The following is a 25,058-nucleotide window of genomic DNA, read 5'->3' on the forward strand; positions in this document are numbered from 1 at the left end:
TTTTTGTTTGTTTGTTTGTTTTTGCTTTTTAAGCAATTGGGGTTAAGTGACTTGCTCAGGGTCACACAGCTAGTAAGTGTCAAGTGTTTGGTCTGAGGCTGGATTTGAACTTAGGCCCTCCTGACTTCAGGGCCGGTACTCTATCCACTGCACCACCTAGCTGCTCCAAAATTCATAGTTGTTGAGGTTTTTTTTTTTGGGGGGGGGGTTTGCTGTTGTTTTTAAACTATTGTGGCACCTTGCGAAAAAATCATTAAAACATTTCACATACACAGGTTTTCATACATGTCATTGATTCTCACATTCCTATGAAGTTTTTACTCAAGTATTTTTACTATCATCCCTATTTTGCAGATTAGGCAACAATCCAAGAGACACTAAATGATTTGCTCAAGATCACAGCTGGTAAATGGTACAGCTTACTTTTGAACCCAGGTCTTTAGACTCTGAGGCCTCTCTGTCTGCTACTTCCCTTACCATAGCTCTCAAGTTTCAGGGGAACACCTAGTTTAAAAATGTTGAGATTCCCCTGCAGCATCTCTTTAATTTAACAATAAGTACCTACTCTGTGTCTGAGAATAAAAAGACAAAGAAGAGCTCTGGTTGACCTTTGAGTGGAGTTTGTGTTTCTTCAGGCTAGAAGAAGCCGGTAAGTGTGTGGGCAGTCACAGACTAGAATGAGCTTCATGGGTCAGGAGGCCTCCCTGGCCCCACCTTCAGTCCTGCCCTCCAATAGCAAGCAGTGGGGAAGGATAAAGCTTGGTAGGTGTGGGCAGGGGATGAGAAATCAGCCCTGTGTCCCGAGGCTGCCCCGGAATCTCTACATGTGGTCTGGCTGGAGCTCTTGTGACATGCGAGTAGGTCAGGAAATGGCTGTGTAGGATTGGTGGAGTTTATGCAAACAGTAGAGGCTCTTGCCAAGAACTTTCTGCGCCTGTTTGTCACGGGCTGATTTAGTTTCGTTTTTGAATTAAATTGCATCTGGAGACGAGGTGTTTCTAGTGGTGCACAGCAGAGGCAGCTGTGAGGGGTGACCCGAGGGTGAGGTGTGGGCAGCACAGGGGCCTCAGCCCATGGCCATGGCACCCGATGAGTTGGTTTTCTTTGTCAATGGCAAAAAGGTAAGTAAGGGTCTGACCTTTGGCTCTGTGTGTGTGTGTGTGTGTGTGTGTGTGTGTGTGTGTGTGTGTGTGTGTGTGTGTGTGTGTGTGTACTCGACTGGACTTTTGTTTTTCTCTCCTTGGGTGCTCACAGAACTGGTGCTAAGTTTTTATAAGAAGTCCAAGTTTTTCTGGGCTAAATTACAGAGACAAGGGAGACATGGGGAGGAGAAAATAAGATAAAGAAAGGAAGTTTGTTCGGGAGGAAGGGTAACATACTAATCAAATCTGTCATACAGACCAAGGTGGTGGAAAAGGCTGTTGTATGGGGACTCAGAGGGCCCTGGTTCACATCCTGATTCTACCCCTTACTGCTGGTGTCTCATCACCCCCTGAGGCCTTTTTATCTTTACCTGTAAGATGAGGGATTTGAATAAGATGATCTCTAGGGGTCCTTTTAATTCTAAATCCTAAAAGTTCCCAAGAGGTCCAGGACTTCTATGGTGGGTGGCTGAAGAGATTCTTATGTGTGTTTACATGTGAATTATACACATGTGTATATATTCATGGATGTATAAAATGAATGTGGAGCAGAGAAGGATCTTAGGTTGGGTTTGAGAACATTGTCCTTGCTTTCAAAAAATCAAAGAAAAGCGAGTACCATTTAGGGTGGAGTTCTAGCCAGCCATTAAACAATGCTTCTTAGCTTATTGCAGGCCTATTGGGCTAGGCACTTTTCCCTTTTGGAGAATCACCATCATCTATAAGTTTCTTGCTATGTGTCCACTTACACAACCAATCAGAGAATGGGACACACCCACCTCCTCTCCACTTTGGTCTTTTCTTTCTAAGGAGAGAGAGAGAGAGAAAAAAGGACAAGTTTTCTCTTTAGGTCTCCTCCCCATCTCCCTCTTGCTCCAAAGGGAGGGCTTACCTGCCCACAAGTGGCTGCTGCCACCAGGTTCAAAGACTGATTCTTGGGCAGCTTTAGGGACCATGAGCTTCTTGACTGGCAGAAAAAGTTGGATGTACTCAAGATCAGAAGCAGGCAGTGACCCAGGAAAACTCAAAAGGATTGGGGCTAGACTGGGAGGTCATACAGTTGAAAGACCATGAACCATCTGCCTGAAATCTGTTCTCTTTGAGGGGTGAGGGTGGAAAGAAAAAGATGAGAAGATTTAGAGCTAGAATGCATCTTAGAAATCCTCTAGTCCCACTAGACCCTCATTTTACAGAAGTGACTTGCCCAAGGTCACCCAACTAATTAGTGCCAGAGGTGGGAAATGAAGCCAATTCCTCTGACTCCAAATCCTCTATTCTTTCCATAACTTAATACTGCCTTTCATTGAGGAGATATTCCTTACTTTGTTTCACTGAACAGATGGGAACACCTGCCAGAAAATGTCTATATCGCTGAAATAGCTCCCTATGTACATCTATCTCCTTATGTAGATGTAAACACTGGAGAGTTACACACAGAAAACCTTTGGGAATAACCTACGTCTTAGTGTTTATTTGAAAATACTCAATAATTGGAAGGCATTGGATATCACTATAGGTATGACCCTGGGCAAGTCACTTAACCTCTGTCTGCCTTAGTTTCCTCACCTGTAAAATGGGGATAATAATAGCACCTATCTCCTAGGGTTGTTTTTTTTTTTTACAGTAATCAAATATTTATTATAGTACTTACTATGCACCAGAAATACAAAGAAAAGAATGTGATAATCTTTTTACTTAAGGGCCTTACATCCCTACTAGAAGAGTTACCACATGCATATGAAGAATAAAAAGAATAATTACAAGTTAAATACCAAGGTTTAGGAGGGAGGAGAAACTTTTGAGATAGAAGATTTGTGCTGGATTGAGAAGGAAATGAAGGCTTCAAGGAAGGAGGAGGAAATGGAGTGGGGGCATTCCAAGCACAGACTTCTAATTACTTGGCTGCCTTTGCTGTTTCCAAGAAAAGAAACGCGCTGTCTTGTTAATATGCATGCATGCGTGTATCTATGTGTGTGCATGCGTGCATATATATATATATATACACACATACACACATGTTTTCATATATGTATATGCACGTGTATATATATTCATGCATATGTATGTAAAATATACACACATGCAAATGCTAACATATAATGTAATAATGTGTATTATGTAATAAAAACATTGTAATGTATTAGCTATAGATATACATATCAAGAAAAGAAACAGTCTTGCTAAAACATGCGTACATACACATGTGTATATACATACGCCTGTGTATACACACGTATACATACATATATAAATGCTAATATTTTGCAATAATATATTATATGATATATATATTCTAATATACTATATATAAATGTATATCAAGAAAAGGAATGCATTGTCTTGCATAATACATACATAATTATCGACATATCAATCCACATATATTTTTATTTTATTATTATTTTTAAATAGTAAAACGTCCACAGCAGCCTTGGTTCTAATCACACATGCAAAGGTGAACAAGTCCTGCCTCCTGTTGTGGAGGTGTGTGGAGCTGCCCTGCTATGGCAATGAGGATGCTTCTCTGAGGGCACATAGTTTGCTGGTTTTCCCCATCCATCCCCGAATGAGTAAAGGTTGCAAGTGAGTGTAGACGTCACAGAGGAGGAAGGCACCTTTCAGGTCATCTAGTCAGACTCATTCTGGATCAGAAACCACCTCTACAACGTCCTAGACAAATGATCCTACCAGCTTTGTTTGAAAAGGCTTCCCATAATGAGGAATTTACTGTAGCCCATTCGGATTTGGGGCAGTGCTTAATATTTTATTTAATTTTTTCCTTTGCGTTGATCCCCAAATCTGTGTCTCATGTACTTCCACCCATGAGGTCCTCCGGCTCTGCTCTCAGATCCAAGTCAAATAAGTCTAATTTGTCTTCATGGTGACTCTTAGGATAACAGATTTAGAGAGGGAAAAACCACTGAGATTCTCTGATCAACCCCCTTGTTTTATATATGGGAAAACTGAAGCCCAGGGAGGTTAAGTAACTTAACCAACATAAATTACAAAGCTGAGATTTGAACCCAAGCCCTGTGACTGACTCCCAATTAAACTGTGATGCTGCTCAGGTAGCTAGGTATGCAAATAGTTTGTTGAGCCTGGTGTTAGTAAGTTCAAATCCAGTCTTAGGCACTTATTAGCAGTGTGATACTGGGCAAGTTAATTTAAACTTTGCCTGCCTCAGTTTCCTCAACTATTAAATGGAGATAATAATAATGTCTACTTCCCTGAATTGTTGTGAGGATCAAATGGGATATTTGTAAAGCACTTAACACAGTCCCTAGAATAACTGAATAAAATGCTTGTTCCCTTCCCTTCCCATACTGTCTTTTCCAGGAAAGATTTTCAAATACTTGAAGACAGATGTCATGTCTTCCCTTAAGTCTTCTCTTTTCTGGGCTCTAAACATCCAAAGATTTAATTAATCCTTACATGAACAGTCTCCTTTCCTCTTAAACACCCAGGTTATTCTCCCTCTGAGCACCTTTTAGATTGTCATTGTTAAAATAAGGCGCACAGAGATGAACACAATATTGCAGGTGTGGTCTGACTAGGGCAATTAATTTAATATTTCTTTAACTTAAAATTTTTCAAAATTCTGAATGTAACAAGCACCAAATGAGCAAACATTTCTATATGTGAAATGGAATTACATACAGTTTAGTTTTCCTTGTAAATATGTAATAAGTCAATGTGTAACTTTCAAAGCTGTCCTGTTTGTCTGTGTTTCCTTTTAGCTCTCCTTCAGTTCTCTTCTCCACATCTTTAAAAAAAAAGAGCTTAATTTTTAAAATTCTGTACTTAATGAATGCCAAAGAAGAGAATGTTTCTATATGGCAAATAGAACAGAAGAAGAGTATATATGAAGCTGTGACTCTATTGCACACAGTTTACCTTTAAAAAAAAGTGCATAATAATTTTAACAAGTTGCTTTCAAAGCTGTCCTGCTTGTCTGTCAACAGACATGTCTTAAGAGCTTTCTGTGCCAGTATTCCTCAGCTAAAGCCCTACTCTGACACCTTATGGTGGCATGGAGATTACCCTAGGGACCTGCCCTAGGTTCTTAAGGTCTTTTTTTAAATGAAGGGACTTCTTGGCAGTCTGGTGAAGCCTGTGGAAGCTTTTCAGAAGGATGACTTTAAGGATATAAAACAAAATGCATAGGATTACAAAGAAAGTCAATTATATCAAAATAATAATTATCAACGTATTAAAAAATAAATTCCTGGAACACAAGTTAAGAAGCCTTGCCAAGGTTCTCTGAGGCATATGGTATGCCTGGCCCTACAAAACTGGAAATATTTCAAATACAGACTTGGTGACAGACAGTCACTTATCATGTTGCGTAATTAAGTTCACAGAAGTAGCATCATGGAGTTTGCTGCAAGGGGATGAGACTTTTCGGCCTCAGTGACTTTCAATGACTGTGCTAAGTCAGGGTGAGGTTGTGGTCTGCCTCCATGGAGGGGGTATCCACAGTGACAAAATTACAGATCCTGCAATTTCAGGATAAACGTGCTTCTAAATAGCCAGTATTTCTCCTCAGTGGAGTTTTAGATCTCTAAGGGAACTCATGGAGCTAGAAATCTTTCCTACCAGTTATAGTACAGTTGGCTCAGGTTGGCTGAGGCTCCCAAACAGAGAAGATCCAATGACTTGCCCAGGGTCATGTAGCTAGTGTCTGAGGGAGGATTTGAATGCAGCTTCATCTTTTATTAATTCACTATCTGAGTCTTCATTCTGTGTATAGTACTGTGCTAATTATTGTGGAACCTAGAGAGGCATAAAAGATATAAACAGTTTCCGGTCTAGTTGACTATAATACAGATGCACAGATCTCTGCAGTAAAAGCAGTATGTGATGAATGCTACAGAGTGGTACAGACAATGGAGTTTCTTTCAGAGGACGAAGAGACTATTTCTCGCTGGATAAATTATTCAGGAAAGGTATAAAAGAAGAGTGATAGTTTGAGTTGGGCTTTGAACAACAAGTAGGAATTCATTAGGTGGAGAAGGTGTCTCATGTCGGGGAAACCACATGAATAAACTCATGGAGGTGGGGAAGTAGTCGTTGTTCTTGGAGAATGCTGGACCTGTTGGTTTGGAGTATAGCTTTCATGTAGGCAAGTAATGGGAAATGAGGTTGGAAGAGGTAGACTGCAGATGGATTGTAGAAGGCTTTGAATGTCAGGCTAAGGAATTTGGATTTTAACAGAGTAAAAGGGGCATCAGTTAAAGGTTTTTGAGCAGGGCACGATCATCAAAATGGTGCTTTAGGAAGATTAAGCTGAAAGTGGTGAGGAGGCTGGATAAGAATAGGTAGAGACCAGATCACTATTCAGGAGGGTGTTAATGTAGGCCAGTAGCCAGCTGATAAGGGACTAGCATTGGGCTTCCTGAGTTTTAGCCTAGGACAAACCATATCGTTCCCTCAGAATGAGATTATTAAGCATCTCTACCACATGCTTTCCACAAAATCCTAGACTTGAAATTCTTTCCCTAAAATCTAGCAAATTTTAGTGCCTGACTGTAACATCTAATCATCAATAAAGCTGTACTTCTTCTGTAGGCCAGAAGCCTGGCCGTCTCCTACAGAGACAGGTTATTAAACTCAAGTGATGGAGGAGTTATGCTAGGTGACCTCTGAGGTCCCTCTCGGCTCTCAATCCATGATCTTATAATTGTGCTAGGCTAGCTTCCTTCCCGATGTTGCTATCTGACATCCCTGCAATTTATAGGTGTGGTCTGGGAGGGACTTTGACTTTAAGCCAAGTAGCAGGTCTGGGGCAGGATATCATAATTTTAAATGCTGTGGAATGTTCAGCACTATGAGCCACTTTGGCATTAAGAATTTAAGGCTGAGAATGTTTCCTTATACTTATTTAATATGTTAATTCTTCTATAACCTTTAGAGATATCCTCCTAGCTTTCGCTTAACTTCTTGTGCCCCAATGATCCTTTCAAATTCTTATTTAATACCTTGAGTCTTTCCCTTACCCCACCTGCCCCACATCCAGGCAACTGCCAAATCTTGTCAAAGACACCAGTCCCTCTCCCTCTCCTCACAGGCCTACCACCATAGTTGAGCCCTTATCACCTCTCATCTAGACTATTGCAATTGGATTGGTCTCCCTGCATGGTCTGCAATCTACCCTTCTCCCACATAACTGCCCAAGGGGTGTGATGGTGAATGTTTAACAACAGGCTCTCCAATACACTTGTTTAATCTGGATTATTCATTCCTTTTTTCATCCCTTTCTTAAGTATAGGCAATCAAGAAAACAATAAATCAAGCCCTGAATTGTAGCTGACATTCTCACACTGAAAATTTAGTAATCAGCATGAGCTAGTCTGGCTGGCTCCTGCATACCCCTGACTGCTACCCTTATAATGTTCCTAAAGGCATAGGTTTAACCAGGTCACCCCTCGACTAAAAACTCTCAGGATCCCCATATCCTATAGGCTTAAAATACAGTCTCAGTTTCACATTTAAGATCCCCACATTCTGACTCCCACTTACATTTCCAGCCTAAATTCACACTAATCCATTTTTACAAACTTGGCTTTATGACTGAACGAGACTACTAGCTGCTCCCCCAGATTAGTACCCTATCTTGTGCCTTCATGCCCCAGAACATGATGGGCCCCTTGCCTGGAATGCTCTCCTCACGCTGCCCCTCAAAGTCCTTGTCTTCTTTTAAGGTTTCCTTCTGTTTCTGCCTCCTCCTTGAAGCCTTCCCTGATTCTCTGTCTTCTCCCTCTCCTATTAGTGTTGCTGGTACACTCACTCACTTTCATTCTCCTCTTAGTTATATGTGCATATTGTATCCTGCCAATTGGGTTTAAGACAGGATCTCTAAGAAAGAAACCTAGGTAGCAAACCCTAAGATATCTAGGTAGGTTTCAGCTTTCAAAATTTACCTTCCTTTGGGTAGATCACCCTCAGGTAAGGTCATGATACCCCATGTGGAGAGAAGAAAGCAGAGGGGAAGAGAGGGCAGGAGAGTTGCTGAACTGCCCAACTGAAACTGGCCAGCTGAGTCCCCAGTGGGCAGCTCAGACTACTCACAGGATGTGGTTTATCCTTTATTCTTGAAGAGGACCACGACATCAGGAAGATGATGCCATGACTTGCAAATGAATTGGATTTAAGTGAGGGAGAGCTGTGCAAAGTCACCAGCTTCACTTTGTCCTCCAGAGTCATCTGGGTCCAGTGGCCAGATATAGTCCAACAACTAGAGATGGCCCACAATGCTGTGGGAGACCTTGGCCTTTTTAAGCTAAGGTCTGGCCAAAAGAGAAACAACTATTTACATTCACTCTGAGCCAAAACCCTGAGGGTCTTCCCCTCCCAATTTGATTTTTTCTTTTTGTATTAAAGTGGCCATCCCTGGGCTCACTTCTTAAACAGCCCTAATCACTGAATAGGCATTGCCTCAGTCAAAGTGAGAACTCTGAAAGGCCTTAGCTTAAAAAGGCTGAGGTCTCCCACAGCATTGTGGGCCATTTCCAGTTGTCTTGAACTATACCTGGCCACTGAACCCAGATGACTCCAGAGGACAAAGTGAGGCTGGTGACTTTGCACAGCCCTCCCTCACTTAAATCCAATTCATTTGCAAGTCATGGCAGCATCTTCCTGATGTCATGGTCCTTTTTAAGAGTGAAGGACAAACCACAATCCTGCCAATAGCAAATGGACTTCTTGGAGGCAAGAGATATTTTATTTTGGCCATTCTATCCCTAGTGACTAGCACAGTTCCTTACACACAGTAAGAGATTAATAAATATTGAATTGCTGACTAATTCAAAAAAAATTACAAGCTGCCTGAATGCTCAGTGTGATATATTTTCCCTCTCTTTTATAGGTGGTGGAGAAGAATGCAGATCCAGAGACAACACTATTGTCTTACCTGAGAAGAAAATGTACCCTTGAAGCTTGAGGAGGAAAAGGATCAGCCTTTAGACTTCTGAGGGGAGGAAGGATGGGGCAGGGTTGACACCTGAACTCTAGTCCAGTTATGCTTATTGACTAGCCATGCGACCTTGAGCAAGTCATAACCCTTCTGTTTCTGTCTTATGGGAAATGGCCAGGTGTGGTATGGGGTGGAGGAGGCTGGGGTCTGAGGGAAGTTAGTTTGGCCTGGGTGACCTCTAAAATCCTTTTTAGCTCTAATTGTCCATGATTCTGTGGGTATAAAAGTTTAAATTTTGGGCCTTCAGGCTGATAGATCAGAAAGGGTGCCCCTTTAGCCTTTGTTCACTTCACAAAGAATGCATCTCTAGGGAAGAGAAGGGCCCTTTTTTATAAACTTTGGTCTAGCAATCTGCACGTATCCCAGCCTGTGCTAGCTCAGAATGATGGAAGTACACTGCTGACTGAAATGGGGGAGGGAGGCAATGATGAGCCTGTTCTCTGTCTAGATGGGCAGATCCTGGGAGGACACGTTGTAGCTGTGGATTACCCCCAGGGGACAGCCCAAGTGGGGATGTGGAATAATGGGTGTCCTTTTTTCTATTAGAAATGGGAACAGAGAAGGACAGAATAGTAGCAGTTCAATCTTTGTAAACATGTCCTCTGCCATCCTGGGGGCTTGCTTTGCCTATTTTATAGACTTCCTCTAATTGCCATTGATGTGCCCAGAGGAAAGTGAGAGGTGCTGTAAAGATCCAATGAAATAATGATTGCAAAGCACTTAGCGTAGTACCCGACACATTTTTGTTCAGTAATTTTAGTCATGTCTGACTCTTCATGACCCTATTTGGAGTTTTCTTCTCAAAGATACTGGAGTAGTTTTCCATTTCCTTCTCCAGTTCATTTTGCAAATGAGGAAACTGAGGCAAACCACAGTTCAGTGACTTGCCCAGGATCACATACCTCAGTAAGCATCTGAAGCCAGATTTGAACTCATGAAGAGGAGTCTTCCTGTCTCCAGGCCCAGCACTCTATCCACTGTGCCACCTAGATGCCCCTGGCACGTAGTGAGCTCTGTATACAAGTTGGCCATGTATTTTATGATGATGATGATGTAAATACAAAATAGATCTTTTTTTAAACCAGAGCTATGATTATATCAGTGTGGGGATCTCCACATGAAGAGCTCCGTTTATCCATCCAGACCAGCGCCTCCTCTGGAGGAAGGACATTGGCAAGTGGGTAGGGAGATGATTGGGCTAAGCCTTTTGTAGGCTACAGCTCAGGGCCGACAGCTATAGGTCATCCAGCCTTCTTATCAGTCTATGCCTGATAGACATACTGCCTTGGGCACAGCTCAAAGATTTCAATGACTACTAAAGTCCATTCTAGCACTAAATCTATGATCTGGTGATGATTATCATCGGGATTATCCAAACTTCATGGGGAGAGGAGCTGTAGAACTTCCCACATCCAGTAATGGGGCTGGTGAGATTGCATCAGTGTCCCACAGAACTGGCCAGTGACATTTTCTCTTAGTTTCCTTCTTTATGAAATGGGGATGTCTCTTTCCCTGATGTATTCCAGAAATAGTGAGTCATCCCTGATTAACAGTGGGAATATTACTCAAGAACTTTGGCTCTCTTCCTTCCTGTATGAGGAAAGGTAGGGTACTTATATATGTAGTGTCCCAGCTCTGTTACCTGAGTGGGTGATTCCTCGGGTGGCTATTCTGGCATGTCCAGGGCATTGGACCTCTTTTCCTTGACTCTTGTCCTGCCAGTGGGGTTAAGTGGGACCAAGCTTGGCTGTGGAGAAGGTGGCTGTGGGGCCTGCACGGTGATGCTGTCCAAGTTTGATCGTCTCCAGAACAAAATTGTGTATCCTTTGCCTATCGGTGTGGCTGTCAGGACTCAAGTATGGTCTCATGTATGTGTGTGTCCATGACAGAAAAGGTCAACGAGGGTGATGAAGAGTCTCAAGATTGGGCTAGTACACTTGCATGAGGACTGATTGAAGGAACGTGGGATGTTTAGCCTGGAAATGAGAATGTGTGAGTGTGTGCATATGCGTGTGCGTGTGTGTGTGTGTGTTGGGAGTGGGGGGGGAGACATGACAGCTATCTTCAAAAACTTGAAGGACAGTCATGAAAAGGAGGGGTTAGGATGAGTCTGGTTGGCCATGAGGATAGAGCTAGGAGCAATGGGTGGAAGTTACAAGTAAACAGATTTGTTGTTGTTTCGTTGTTTCAGTCATGTCTGACTCTTCGTGACCCCATCTGGGGTTTTCTTGGCAGACATACAGAAGTGGTTTGTTATTTCCTTCTCTAACTCAGTTTATAGAGGAGGAAACTGCCAACAGGGTTAAGTGACTTGCCCAGGGTCACACAGCTAGTAAGTGACTGAGGAACTTAAGGAAAAGTTTCCCAATAATTAGAGCTGTCTCAAAGTGAAAGGAGTTGTCTCTGGAGACACTGCATTCCCCCTTACTAGATGGCTACTGAGGTGCTTTCCAGCGCTGAGATTCTGGGACCGTGATAGGCTATTTCTGGGAAGGAGGGAGGGAAAGAAGGGATGGAGGAAAGAAAGAAGGGAAAAAGAAACAGGAAGGAAAAGGAAAGAGGAGGGGGAAGGAAGAAGGCAAAAGATGGAGGGGAAAGTGAGAGAAAGATGGAGAGAGAAATCGAGGAGAGATAGAGAGAGGGAGAGAAAGACAGAGAAAGAAAGAGGAGGAAGAGAGAGAAGAAGGAGAGAGAGATGGAGAAAGGGAGAGGAGGGGAAGAAAAGGAGAGAGAGAGAGAGAGAGAGAGAGAGAGAGAGAGAGAGAGAGAGAAAGAGAGAGAGAGAGAGAGAAAGACTATGCGATGTGATGCTATGAAAAGAAGAGGACCTACATTCGGTGTTCAGATCCTACCTCAGACTCTTTATTAATCTGTGTGATCTTGGGCAAGTGATATAATGTGCCTGGTCTCAGTTTCCTCATCTGCACAATGAGGGAGTTACAGTATGTGGCCTTTGAGGTCCTTCCCAGGTCTAGACCTACCATCCTTTACTTGGGCTTCCAGCCACTTTTCCGCCAATGCCTGCCTGGCCCCCATCTGCTCCCTGCATCATGTCGCTGTGACAACTGTGGAAGGGATAGGAAGCACCAAGACCAGGCTGCACCCTGTACAGGTAAGTTGGCCTGGTTCTGAGGCTGGTGAGCCAGAGGGGGAGGCAGGCTCTTTGGTACCAGCGGGTCAGCAAAGTCACCCCTAGACTCGTGACTTGACAGATTTTCAGAGTTGAAAGAACACCTCCAAGGTCTTTCAGCCTACCCCATGCCTCTGTGAGGGAAGTGCTCCTCACTGACCCCAGGCTTCAAAGTGCTTTACAAATGTTGGGTTTTCTATTTAATTCTGCTTTCCGATGTTTGTACCACTGGGCCGAGTTTACAGAACAGAGAAAGTACCCCCTATCTGCTTCCCGTGGGTAATGGGAGGCTGAAGGAAGTTATGCTTGAGTCCATTTTCCCTATGGAACAGATTATTGCAAAGTCTTGAGTGTCCCTCATTTTGGTAGGAGGAAGAGGCTAGAAAGTAAAGAAAAGAGAGGAAATCAATTAATCAATCAATATTTATTAAGTGCCTACTGTATGCTAGGCACTGGAAATGATGCCTTTTCTCTCTTCTACTCATGATGGTTATGGGAGGTGAGGCCTCCCATTATAATGACCTTATTTTCTGAATCAAAAATGGGAACACATGATCTGGCAAAGGATAGTATTTTTGCAAAATTATGTTCATTCAGTCAACAAACATTTTAAATGCTGAACTGGGAAATGGGGTGAACTACAAAGTTTAGAGAAGCTGCAGGCCTTGTCCTCATGGGCTATTAGACGAACACAAATAAATGTGTCACACAGTGTGGTATGGTATTGTAGAAAGCTCGATGCATCTGGAGGCAGAGGATGTGACCTCAGTTCCTGGTCTGCTACTTACTAATAATGTGACCTTGGGCAAGTCCCTTAATCTCAGTTTCCATATGTATAAAAATGAGAGATCTGGACAAATTAGATGAATTCTAATGTCATTTCCATCTTCAAGTCTATGATCCTAAGTCAATCAAGAAGCATTTATTGAGCATTTATTATGTGTCAGGCAGTATGCTAAGCACTAGAAATATAAAGAAAGGCCAGAATAGTACTTGCTCTCAAGGAACATACATGCTGATGGAGGATAATTAAGTACACTAAAAAAAAAATTTTAAAAAAATATATATACAGTGAATGTATATATAGATGTGTGTATATATACACATACATATACACAACACACATATCTACATATATATATATATCTGATATTTATCCATCTATCTATACCTACATCTATTTGTCTATCTATCTGTTCGTCTGTCTCTATTAGATGAAACGTAATATGGGAAAAGAAGGTGATAGCAGATTTGGGGGGGGGGCTGCAGAAAATGGGATTTGAGCTAAATCTTGAGGGAATCCAGAGAAACTAAAAGGGAGAAGTGAAGAAACAGAGAAAATAGAAGCAGACAAAAGTTAAGTGACTTGTCCAAGATCACACAGCTAGTATCTGAGGTCAGATAAATCCATCCATCCATCCATTCATCTATCCATTCATCTATCCATTCATCTATTTATCTATCTATGTATCTATCTAATCAAGCTAACATACATCTAGTTATTTACATGTTATTGCCTTGGTTAAAACTCCAGCTCTTTGATTTCAGGGACCTGTTTTGTCTTTTTTCGAATCCCTAATACTTACATGATCCTGACCCATTTAATAAATGCTTGTTGACTGACTATTGGCAGCTAATTAAGGCTTCCCCTCTAATGGAAAAGTAGAAATGAACAAGACCAATGGAGGGGGGCTCAAAGTGTAGGATGGGGTCTCTTATGTGTAAAGGCCTCTCTTTAACCAAAGGAAAACAGCAAGTAGGGTGACAGAAATAAACTCCTCTTTGAAGTAAGGAGATGCCAAACATTGTTCTCACTATTTCTCAGTTGGGGAAAGTGAGGAATGGAGTAGTTAAATGCTTTCTTTCAGTAGCACAGGAAGATGTTAGGCCCACATCTAAGATTTAGATGTTCTTATTCCCTTGGCCCCTGCCCTTTACCCCCTAATTTTCATAACTCTTTGATGATACGGGACATTAATGTGCCTCATTTTACTTGTAGTCCTCCATCTTCCCATTAAAAGTCCCCAAACTCCTTGTTCTGTGGCCAACATCCTTCCAGGAGGCTTTATTCCTTGGGCCTACCTCTGACTCACTGAATGCCCATGAAGATGTTGTTTCACTTCCAGAAATATTAGTTTCTTTAGCAGTAAAAACAGCGTATCATTTATTTGCTTAAAATTGTAGGAATGATGTAAAAACTAATGAATACTTCTACTTGCTTTGAAATAATAGACGAAAGGTAGAATGAAAAGCTTTGTCTTGATAATCTGCCTAGCATCTGTTCTCACATAGGGAAACAGATCCTTATTCCTAGAAGACTGGAAATCTCAGCTAATTAAATGAGCCCCAATGAGGTGTTTAGCAAAATTCCTCCTTTAACCACCCTTACCAAGCATGTTACCTTTATTGGTCATAGGGGATCAACTGAGATTTCCTAAACATGAGTTTTCAAAAAAGTTGCAACTGTCTGGTTCAGGCTCTGTCAGGTTAAATGTGAATTTCCTTTACATCCTCCCTCCCCTCCAATTTCTTCCATCTAGGAGCTTTAACGGACCAGTAAAACCATCTGTTCTTTAGGTATTCCTACTACAAGATCATAGAATCATAGTTTTAGAATTAGAAGGGAAATGAATTGAGTTCAGTGCCTGCATTTTGAAAATAAGGAAACTGAGGCAAGAGATGTTAAGCATGACCTAAGGTCACACAGGTCATAAGTAGCAGAATGGGGATTTAAACTCAGATCCTAATCCCAGGTTCTCTGACTACAAGTCTAGTGGTTTTCCTACCTTGAATTGGAAATAAATATCGGAGAGCTCCTCCAATGTAGGAAAAGTTCCCAACGGCTCAAAAGATAGAGTAGTCCCATTACATCACAACTCCTATTAACAAAAATTCCCATTTCTTACCTTCCTTCTAAACTTCTTGGGATCACTGCACTTAAGGGGACAGTGGCATTGGAATTTGGGTTAAACAATCCAATGCTGTAGCTCCTTAATACCTACTGGTTGGGTATAGTATAGGATAGCTTCAGTATGCTCATCTATAAAATGAGCTGGAGGAGGAAATAGCAAACCACTCCAGTATCTCTGCCAAGAAAACTCCAAATGGGGTCTCAAAGAGTTCAACACAATTGCAAAACAACTGAACAATATAAGAACAATTGGTATGGTAACTATATTTTTTGGGGAAAAAAATAAATGTGGAGATGTGTTCTGACAACAGGAATTTCTTTTGCAAGGCTTTATTAAAAGTGTTTTTTCTTGTCCCAGCTAGCCTAGGATACGTGGTCACTTTATGTAGAGGGAGCCTCCTAAAGTTCACTGACACCTTTTTCTCAAGCCTCAATCATTAATGATGTTTGCATTTGGACAGAGTCAAAATTAGAAGGGGACCCAAGTGTCCCACTAGTCCAACCATGCTTAAAGAAAAAAAATCTCTCTTACACTCTATACCTGGTGGCCATTTGGCCTCCTCGTGAAGACCTCCAGAGATGGAATCCAACTGTCCTGAGACAGTCCATCCAACTTTTGGACTTTACTGTGCATTTACAAAGCATTTTGCTTTGAATCTCTCATGCATTTATGATGTAGCATTTGGTTTCATAGATGTCCGTATTTCTGTCTTATTCCCCTAATGGACTTCAGGTAATCTCCATGAGAACAGGGGACTCCATCTTATCTAAACGTTGTACCTCTTCAAGTTCTCTGCATGTAGCATGTACATAATAAATTCTAATGGCTGAATAACTGACTTTGTGTGAGCCCTGGTAAAAGCCTTGGGTTGGGTCATCTGGTTCAACAATTCGTACTTTTTGTTTTAGGAGAGAATGTTCAAAAGTCATGGCTCCCAGTGTGGCTTCTGCACCCCTGGCATTGTCATGAGCATGTATACTCTCCTCCGGAACAACCCTGAGCCCACAGTGGAGGAGATTGAGAATGCTTTCCAAGGTTTGTTGTCCATCCCCACTCTGTCCTCCACAGCAGTCCAGGGAAGTGCCATAGAGGATTACTTGGAACTGGGGATCCTGCAGGGGGAAAAAAAGTCCAGGGCTGAAGTTAAGACTTAGGTTGGTCTCTTAAAATGAGGAGTGCTGGGAGAAGTAAAACAGGAGATGCCACCGTTTGGAAGAGGGAGAAGATTTAGGCAGGACGCAGAGCTGTCTTCAAGAATTTGAAAGTCTACCATGATTGAGGGGGCTTAGCCTTACTCTTGGCCTCAGAGAACAGAACTAGGAACAGTGAGTGGAAGCTGCAAAAGAAGAAAATTTGAGCTTGATGTAGTAGAGTTAGGGGGAACTTAGTAAGAATTAGTTACCCCAAAGTGGAACGGATAGCCTCAGGAAGTGGTAGGTTCCCCCTGACTTGGAGATCCTCAGACAGAGGCTGGAGGGTTCATAGTTGGACTTAATGACCTCTGTGGTCTCTTTTGACTCTGAATCCCATGATCCTAGGAGCATTTGTCAGAGTTGTCCTAGAAGGCATTCTTGTTTAGGTATGGGTTGGACTAGTTTGCCTCTGAGTTCCTCTCCATTTCTGAGATTCTGTGATTCCAGTAACAGAGAGAATTTCTTAAATCCATAGGATCAGGATTAAGATTTGGCTGAATGTAAACCCTTTCCTGTTGGGAAGATTTTTTGTACTGTTGAGGATAGGTAGTTAGGAAGCTTGGGGGGATAGAGTGCTGGACAGGCTGCCCAAGCTAAAAATCCTACCTCAGACCCTTATTAGCTTTGTGACTCTGGGGCAAGTCACTTAACCTCTGCTTGCCTCAGTTTCCTAGTCTATACAATAGGAATAATAATGGCACCTATCTCCCAGAGTTGTTGTGAGGATAAAATGAGATTATATTTGAAAAGTGTTTTGCAAATCTTAAAGTGTTACATAAATGTTAGCTATTGTTGTTATTATTACATCTTATCCTTATATTCACCCCAGTCAGACAACAAGCGCTTATTAAATGCTTACCATGTGCCAGACATTGTGCTAAGTCCTGGGGATACAGAAAAAGGCAAAAACGTGGTACCTGACCTCAAGAGCTTACATTCTGATAGGGATAGATAGCAGGGAAAAGAGCTATATGCAAGGTACATAGAGTGTCAAGGGAAAGTCATGTCCCAGGGCAGGCTGTAGCCATTGGGGCTCCTCTTTGGATTGGCCCTGGTCTGTTACTGGCTCCGTCATAGTTGGTGAAGGGCTGCAGTGGGTCCTCTCCCAGGACAGGAGATGGAGGGAGCAGTGGGAGGTTAAGGGCCGATGAAGAGCTGGTTTGAGAAGCTCTAGAGCCGCCATTCTATGAATATTCCAATGTCTACTATTTTCCTCCATTACAAGTATGTATATTGTGTAAGTGGGAGGTGGGGGGGTTTGCTACTTCAGGACAGTAATAAAGGCAGAAATCAATATTAAGTTGTGAAGAAGGAGATTTTTGTTTCTTAGCAAACAGAAGCAACAGGCATTTCAGTTTGTCTTCATAAATGGGGACAAATACCTGAATCGTAATAATAGCAGCTGACATTTATGTAGTGCTTACTATGTGCCAGGCACTGTGCTGAGTACTTTACAGTTATTATCTAATTTGATTCTCATAACAACCTGGTAGTTGGTGCTATTATTATCCCAATTTTACAGATAAAGAAACAGAGGCAAATAAGCGTTTAATGACTTGCTCAGGGTCACTTAGCTACTAAGTGTCTGAGGCTGGATTTGAATTATGGTTTTTCCATCTTTAGGCCTGGCGCTCTATCCAGTGGGACACCTAGCTGCCCCAATACAGTGGCCATCCTGTTGGGGTGGAGGGCAGGGACTATCTGTCCCTGTGAACTTACCAAATGGTGGCTCCTAGGCTGCTAGGCACTACAGCAGATAGATGCATCCTGGCTCAGATTACTTATTGGCTTAACTCCTTTTAGCCTCAGTTTCGTCACCTGTAAAATGAGAGGTTGGACTTAATGCCTTCTAAGGTCTCTTTTAGCTCTAAATCTGTGATCCCACGACACTCCAGATATACCAACCTAACCCTCCAATCCACTCTCCTTATAATTCCTTGCTCGCTGGGCATCACTACTGACAGGCATCTCTGCTTTTCTGTTTTGACCCCACAGGGAACCTGTGTCGTTGTACAGGCTATAGACCCATCCTTCAGGGCTTTAGGACGTTTGCCAGGGTAAGTGCCAATGATTAACTGCTACCCTAGTTCTTGGCATGGGGAGAGGAGGGCTGACATACATTTAAAGTAGCAACAGGATTGGCTTGTTCAAGTAAATGGCTGTCCCTCAGGCCTACCTGGAATGGTCTTAATTTCACTTCTGCTTCTTGGAAACCCTTAGTTTCTTTCTAGATTCAGCTTGAGGGCCACCTTTGATAAGAATCCTGATTTTCTCTGTTGTGGGTCTTCTTCCTCCTCTCAAATTCCTTTTTACTTATTTTTTATATATACACACATTTTATTTACTTACCTATTTTCATATTGTCCCTTCCCCCTTTACCCTCTCAAGTAGGTAGGAAGCTCTGTGAAGGCAGGGACTTGTTTGTGTTTTTCTATCCCTAGTGCTTACCTTAGTATCTGGTACTTGGTAGGTGCTTGAAAATGCTTGTGGAATTGAATCAAATTGTATTGTTGACTATGGGAAAGTTGTTTAACTTCTGTAAGTCTCAGTTTTCTCATCTGTAAAACCAAGATTAATAATATCTATGCTCTTTATGTCTTAGAGTTGCGACAAAAGTGCTTAGTAAAACTTACATCCCAATAGAAAAGAGGTATTGCTGATTATGATAAACACCTACATCTGCTGAATCCAGTGCCATAACTAAGAATTCTGGTGTCTGGGGCTGGTCTAGTTGAGTGAGATGGAGTGGGTGGGAGAGGAGGATTTGATGGCTCAGATAGACTAGAGGTGAAGAAAGAGACATGCTGGAGCCAAATTGTACTGACTCATAAAAGCATATTGTTAAATTTTCAGTGTGAGCATTTATACCTCAGAAATCTGCAAACACTCCACATCAGGTCTTGATTGATTATTTTATTGATTGTCTAGACTTAAGTAATGGTGAAAATATTAATAATGCAGATCAAACTTAAAAGTGAACCTACTTTTCAGATAACTGCTTGTTAAACATTTATCAGCAGTCATCAGGGGAGTTAAGAAGGTTGAGAAACAGGAAGGTCAGGAGGTGATAGAAAAGACTATGAGCCAGGTAGGGAATTTATTGGAGAGAAGGGGGGAGTGAGTGAATGATCTAGCAGTCCACAAAGGAAAAGAACAAGGAGATGGACAGGTTGGCATGAACTCTCTCTCTCTATCTATCTATCTATCTATCTATCTATCTATCTATCTATCTATCTATCTATCTATCTATTTTTGCATGGGCCTTGATGGCCATTGCTTTTACTATTTAAATAATACTTTATTTTTCCCCCAATTACATGTTAAAACAATTTTTAATATTTTAAAAAAGTTTTGAGGAAGGAAGGAAGGAAAAAAGAAAGAAAGAGAAAGAAAGAGAAAGAAAGAAAAAGAAAGAAAGAAAGAAAGAAAAAGAAAGAAAGAAAGAAAGAAGGAAAGAAAGAAAGAAAGAAAGAAAGAAAGAAAGAAAGAAAGAAAGAAAGAAAAAGAAAAAGAAAGAGTATGCGTCAATCTATGTTCAGACAGTATCAGTTCTTGGACATGAACTTTAAGGAAGAAGTGGTTGCTGAATAATGGTGGCAGAGAGTCTGAAAGGGCTGTGAGGAGTAAGTAGTATGCCAGCTCCTCTTCTTCCTCCTTCTGGATCAGTATTTTAGGGGGTACAAGAGAAAGAGCACCAAGACTTGGTGAGGGTGCTAAGAAATATGATTTTTTCAGGAAGAAGCTAGTCTTTGGAAGGATGGAAGGAATGTGCAAGAAAGAGGTGATCTAGGTTGGGAGGGAGTTTGTTAACTATAGAGGAAGTTTACCAAGGGACATTGAAAAAGTGTTGTAGATCTAGAGTTAAAAAGGGACCTCAGAGGTCATGTAGTTCAACCTCATTTTACAGATAAGGAAACTGAGACACAGAGAGGTTAAGTAACTTGTTCACAAGTGGTGAGTCACAAAGGCAGGTACTGAACTATTGGCACCCAAATGAGGAGCTTTTGCCATCGTACCACAATGGCAGACAGAGAAGGACAGGGTCCAGGGAGAGTTACGGCTGTTTACTATGTGGGGTGATCTTTGCCTTTGTGGCTGATCCTTCCTTCTCCTCCCATCCACATCTCTCATTCACTGAACTTAGAAATCCTCTAGGGCCATAAGTGCACAGGTCAGATACCATATAAGGACTGATTGACCCCTGACAAAACAGCCTATGCAAGGAATTAGGGAGTGTGGCCATGGGGAGCATGGAATACATACTCTTGGGTCAGGATAAGCAATTGCCTCCAAACTTACTCAAGTTAGTTCCTACTTTATCTAGATACTATGAGGGGAAACCAATTTTGTAACTCCCTTGAAGTGTTTTCTTATTTTTATAAATAAATAACTTATTTATTGCTTTTACATGCATTTATAATCTGTGCCTCCTACTGCTCCACTCCCTTCCTTGAACAACATAATCAACAAAAAAAATGAAAAATAAAACCGTCATAAATATGCATAGTCTAGTAAAACAAATTCACATGTGGCCAGGCCTCTCCTTTTTAAGTCCATCACCTTTCTGGTAGGAGATGAGTAGAGTGTTTCATACTTGGTCTTCTGTAATATTGGTTTATCATTACATTGATCTATCTTTCTGAATTGTTTTTCTCTACAGTGTCACATATAAATTGTTCTCCCAGTTTGGCTCACTCGTGAAGCATTTACCAATTCTACCTGAGTTTTTAGTGAGTCCAGGATCTTAGAATTAAGCTGGGAGGAGCCTTAGAGATCACTAATCCACCCTCTTTGCTTGCAGATGAGGAAATTAAGACTTTCAGTGTTGGCATAACTTCTCCAAGTCACAAAGGTGATAAGTAACAGAGGTGAGATTCAAACTAGGCTCTTGGGACTCCAAAAGCCCAGGGCTGTTTACAGCCTGCTCTCTGTTCACAAGACTGCTCTGTTATCAGCCCAATTCAGGGAAGTGTTCCTGTTGGAGAACAGTGGGATTTTTCCACTCCTATGGTCCAATTACAGCATGTCCTGAGCTGGTTCCTGGAAGAGGCAGAATGTTTAAGAAGCTGATTCTTTAAAGAAATGCAGGACCTAGCTTTCCTTAGAACTCAGCAGACCAGCCAGGCTTACAGGTGCTGCAAATGACACTGATTACCAATTCAACTGAACTCATTATCTGTGTGTGATTGGCTCCGTGTGGGATTTATAAGAGGACTTATTAAGACACTCCACACCCAATCCACTCTGTAAAGTAGGGATGAGAATACCCTTCCCCCATACCTATGGAGTGACTGTTGTGCCACTCAAATGAGATAATGTATATAAAGAGCTTTGCAAATAAACCATTATATAAATGCTTTATTTACAATCAGGTTGGTGCAGTGGATAGAGTGCTGCACCCAGAGTAAAGAAAACCTGCATTCAAATCTTGCCTCAGACATATGCTAGCTGTATGACCCTTTGAAAGTCATTTAACTTCAGTTTCCTCAACTGTAAAATGGGGATAATAATAGCACCCATTTCCCATGGTTTTTGTGAGAATGGAATGAGATGATACTTGTGAAGTGTTTGTAAACCTTTAAAGCATTATATCAATGTTATATTATTATAAGCCATCTGACCTGGTAATCAAAGTTTCTGGGTTCCATTCCTAGAGTTAGTCACAGTGAGTGATCTTGACAGACAGGATTTATTAATGACAGGCAGTAGGCACTTAATATGTGCTAGACATTGTACTAAGAGCTGGAGATAAAAATTAAATGAAAAAAAGAGTTTCTGCCCTCAAGGAGCTTACATTCTAATGGGAAGATAACATGTGCCACTTTCCTATAAAATGCAAATAAAAATACAACATACACAGTGCCTACCACTACCCAGAAGTAGGATGGTAAAAGGGAAATCCTATCCCACCTAGAATTACAGATCCACAGCTACAAGAGATCTCAGAGGCTATCTATTCTACCGCCCTCATTTTATAAATGTGGAAACTGAGGCTTGGCTAACTTCCCCAAAACCATCCAAGTAGTAGGTGTGAGAGGTGGGATTTGAACCCACATGCTATGATTCCAGAGACAGGACTTTTTCTACCATACCAAGGAACCTTAGTTCTGCTCCTTGCTAGCCATGTAATAATGGGCAATTCACTTCACCTTTCTAAATCTGTCTCCTCATCTGCAAAATGCGTACAATCTGCCTTATGAGGCTGTTGCAAGGAAAGCTCCTTACAAACCTTTTTAAAAACTTTTTCTTAGAACTGTGAGCCCTCACAATGTTGTGAGTGGGTCATCTCGTTTGGAGTTTTCTAGAGGAAGTTGTTCAATGGTGGTAAGTAGTCAGTTGTCAGTTGTCAGCATTTTATCTAGAGAAGATAGGGCAGGACTCTGGGTGAGTGGCATCCCAATGTTCTCAGCAAGAAACCTATGAAAGTTTAGTAACGGGGCCCTGTGCAAAGTCTGCACAATGTTGGTCTTCTAATTGGGGACGTGCTCAGCTGCTTTAATGCTGGCAGAATTGTCACATGTAAGACTACGATAAGATAAGAGGAGCTTGCTTCTTCACAGAAAAGCTATTCAGACACAAGATCCTCCCTGACTCTTCAAAGAGAGGGGGGAGCAGCTCATGAAATAATAGATGAAATTTCCTTTAAACCTCACAGTCCAGTATGGTGCTGATCATGTCACTCCTGTGCTCAAAATCCTTCAGTGACTCCCATTGCCTGACAAATAGAATATACACTCCTGATTCTTGACTTCAAGGCCGTACGGAATCTTGCTCCAGCCTACCTACCCAAATTTATCTCATGTTACTTTGTCCCCTTCATCCATGCTAGACTCTAGTGAGTCAAATTGGACTCCTGTCTATCTTTCCATTCTCCTCATCCTGCTATTTCTCATCTTTATGACTTTGCTCATAACAGCCCCCAGTGCTTGGAATGGACCAGTATCTCCTCTCCTCCTCCTCAGTCTCTGACTGTTAGAGTCCCTCCTTCCTACAAGGCCCAACTGAGGTGCCACCTCCTCCTTGAAGCCTTTCTTGCCCCACTCCCTCAGCCAACAATGATCTCTCCCTTTCTCCTTAAATTTCTCATAACACTTCTCTCTTCCCTTCATTCTTATTTCCCTTTCTTTTGTATCAAAAGGTAATCGATACCTTTTTGTATTTTCCTCCATCAAATGGATGTTTCTTGACAGCACATGGGTGACATCCATTTTTGTATCCCCTCTCCATATGCCTGGTCCATGATAAGTACTCACTAAATGTTTGCGAATGTCTTGATTCCTTTAAACTAGATTAAACCAAGAGGCAGATAGGTGGTGCAGTGACTGGAGGCCTAGTACTATAGTCATCAAGGCTTGAATTCAAATCTGGCCTCAGACACTTACTAGCTTTGTGACCCTGGGCAAGTCACTTAAGTCTCTGTCTGCTTCAGTTTCCACCACTGTAAAATGTGGATGATAATAGCACCTACCTCCTAAGATTGTTGTAAAGATCAAATGAGGTAATAATTGTAAAACACTTAGCACTGTGCCTGGCACTAGTGGGTGCTACATATATGATAGCTATTATTATTATTGTTGTTAAACTCAAATATCAATCAATTTAACTGATAAACACCTGCTATAGGCTAGGCACTGGGAAAGACAGAAATGAAACAATGCCTGCCCTCAAGGAGGTTACATTCTTTTGGGGGAGACAATATAAGTATATACATAAGTATGTACATAACGTAACATATATATACATAAATACATACATAAGTATATACAAAATATGTATGTTATTTGTTGGGGGAGGGGCTGTACTAGCAGCTAAGGGGATCAGTAGAGGCTCCATGTAAAAGATGCATTTGAACTGAACTTTGAAGGGAATGAAGGATTCTAAGATGTGTTGGTGAGAAGAAAATGCATTATAGGCATGAGATAGGAGATGAGATGTTATGTCTGAGGAACAGAAAAGGCAGGCTGGCTGTACAAATGAAGGGGAAAGGTGCATAATGAGTCTGGAAAGGTAGGCTGGAACCAGGTTGTGAAGGGTTTTAAATTCCAAAAAGAAGAGGTTTTATTTGAGGTTAGAGGTAATAGAGAATCATGGGGAGTTCCTTGAGTAAGGGAGTAGCACGGTCCAATCTTTGCTTTAGGAAAATCACTATGGCAGCCATGTGGAGAAGAGGTTGAAGTGGGGAGAGACTCAAGTCAAGGCGATCATTCCAGATGCTTTTTCAGTTTTCAAGGCAAGAGGTGAACTTTGTATCCCCTCTACATAACAATGTAATGTGCCTATTACAAACGGCTTGTTGATTTACTAATGTCTTGTGATTAGAGCAGATCAAGCAATAGAAAATCTAATATAGACACCAGCTCTTGTTCGGGGAGGCAGGTGAGATGGGAGGTCTCCTTTAAACTCATTTACTCCAGGAAGAGGAAACAGGGCCTGCAGTTTTCTGAAAGGGAATCTCTTTTCTTTAGCCCTGAAGTTTCTGAGTAAATGCAAATGTTCCTTGTTCTCTTAGGATGGAGGATGCTGTGGAGGAAAGGGAGATAAACCAAACTGCTGCATGAATCAAAACGAAAGTAGCACGGTAAGCCCTGCCTTTGACGCTCCCCCTCAGCCCTACCCCCATCCTGGTCAGAGCCTGTGCAACTGAAAACTGCCAAGTGGCTGCCAGCTGGGAAGGGAGAGAGAGGGCATGGCAAAGTTTGTAGATATCCC

The 25,058-nt window shown here is 41.8% G+C and overlaps 1 protein-coding gene across 1 annotated transcript in view; it reads left to right on the forward strand.

Annotated features, from left to right (window-relative positions):
* Nucleotides 1-769: 769 nt before the first annotated feature.
* The window catches only part of XDH (xanthine dehydrogenase), a 79,137-nt gene continuing 54,848 nt past the window's right edge, over nt 770-25,058 (forward strand). The window contains exons 1-7 of the mRNA XM_020972351.2: nt 770-1,121; nt 9,007-9,064; nt 10,837-10,933; nt 12,118-12,226; nt 16,065-16,191; nt 18,345-18,406; nt 24,859-24,927. Coding sequence (XP_020828010.1) covers nt 1,074-1,121; nt 9,007-9,064; nt 10,837-10,933; nt 12,118-12,226; nt 16,065-16,191; nt 18,345-18,406; nt 24,859-24,927 — 570 coding nt within the window. The 5' untranslated portion in view covers nt 770-1,073. The remainder of the gene's footprint in view (nt 1,122-9,006; nt 9,065-10,836; nt 10,934-12,117; nt 12,227-16,064; nt 16,192-18,344; nt 18,407-24,858; nt 24,928-25,058) is intronic.

Source organism: Phascolarctos cinereus, unplaced genomic scaffold, assembly GCF_003287225.1.
Source record: "Phascolarctos cinereus isolate Bilbo 61053 unplaced genomic scaffold, phaCin_HiC Scaffold_2;HRSCAF=192, whole genome shotgun sequence".
NCBI lineage: Eukaryota > Metazoa > Chordata > Mammalia > Diprotodontia > Phascolarctidae > Phascolarctos > Phascolarctos cinereus.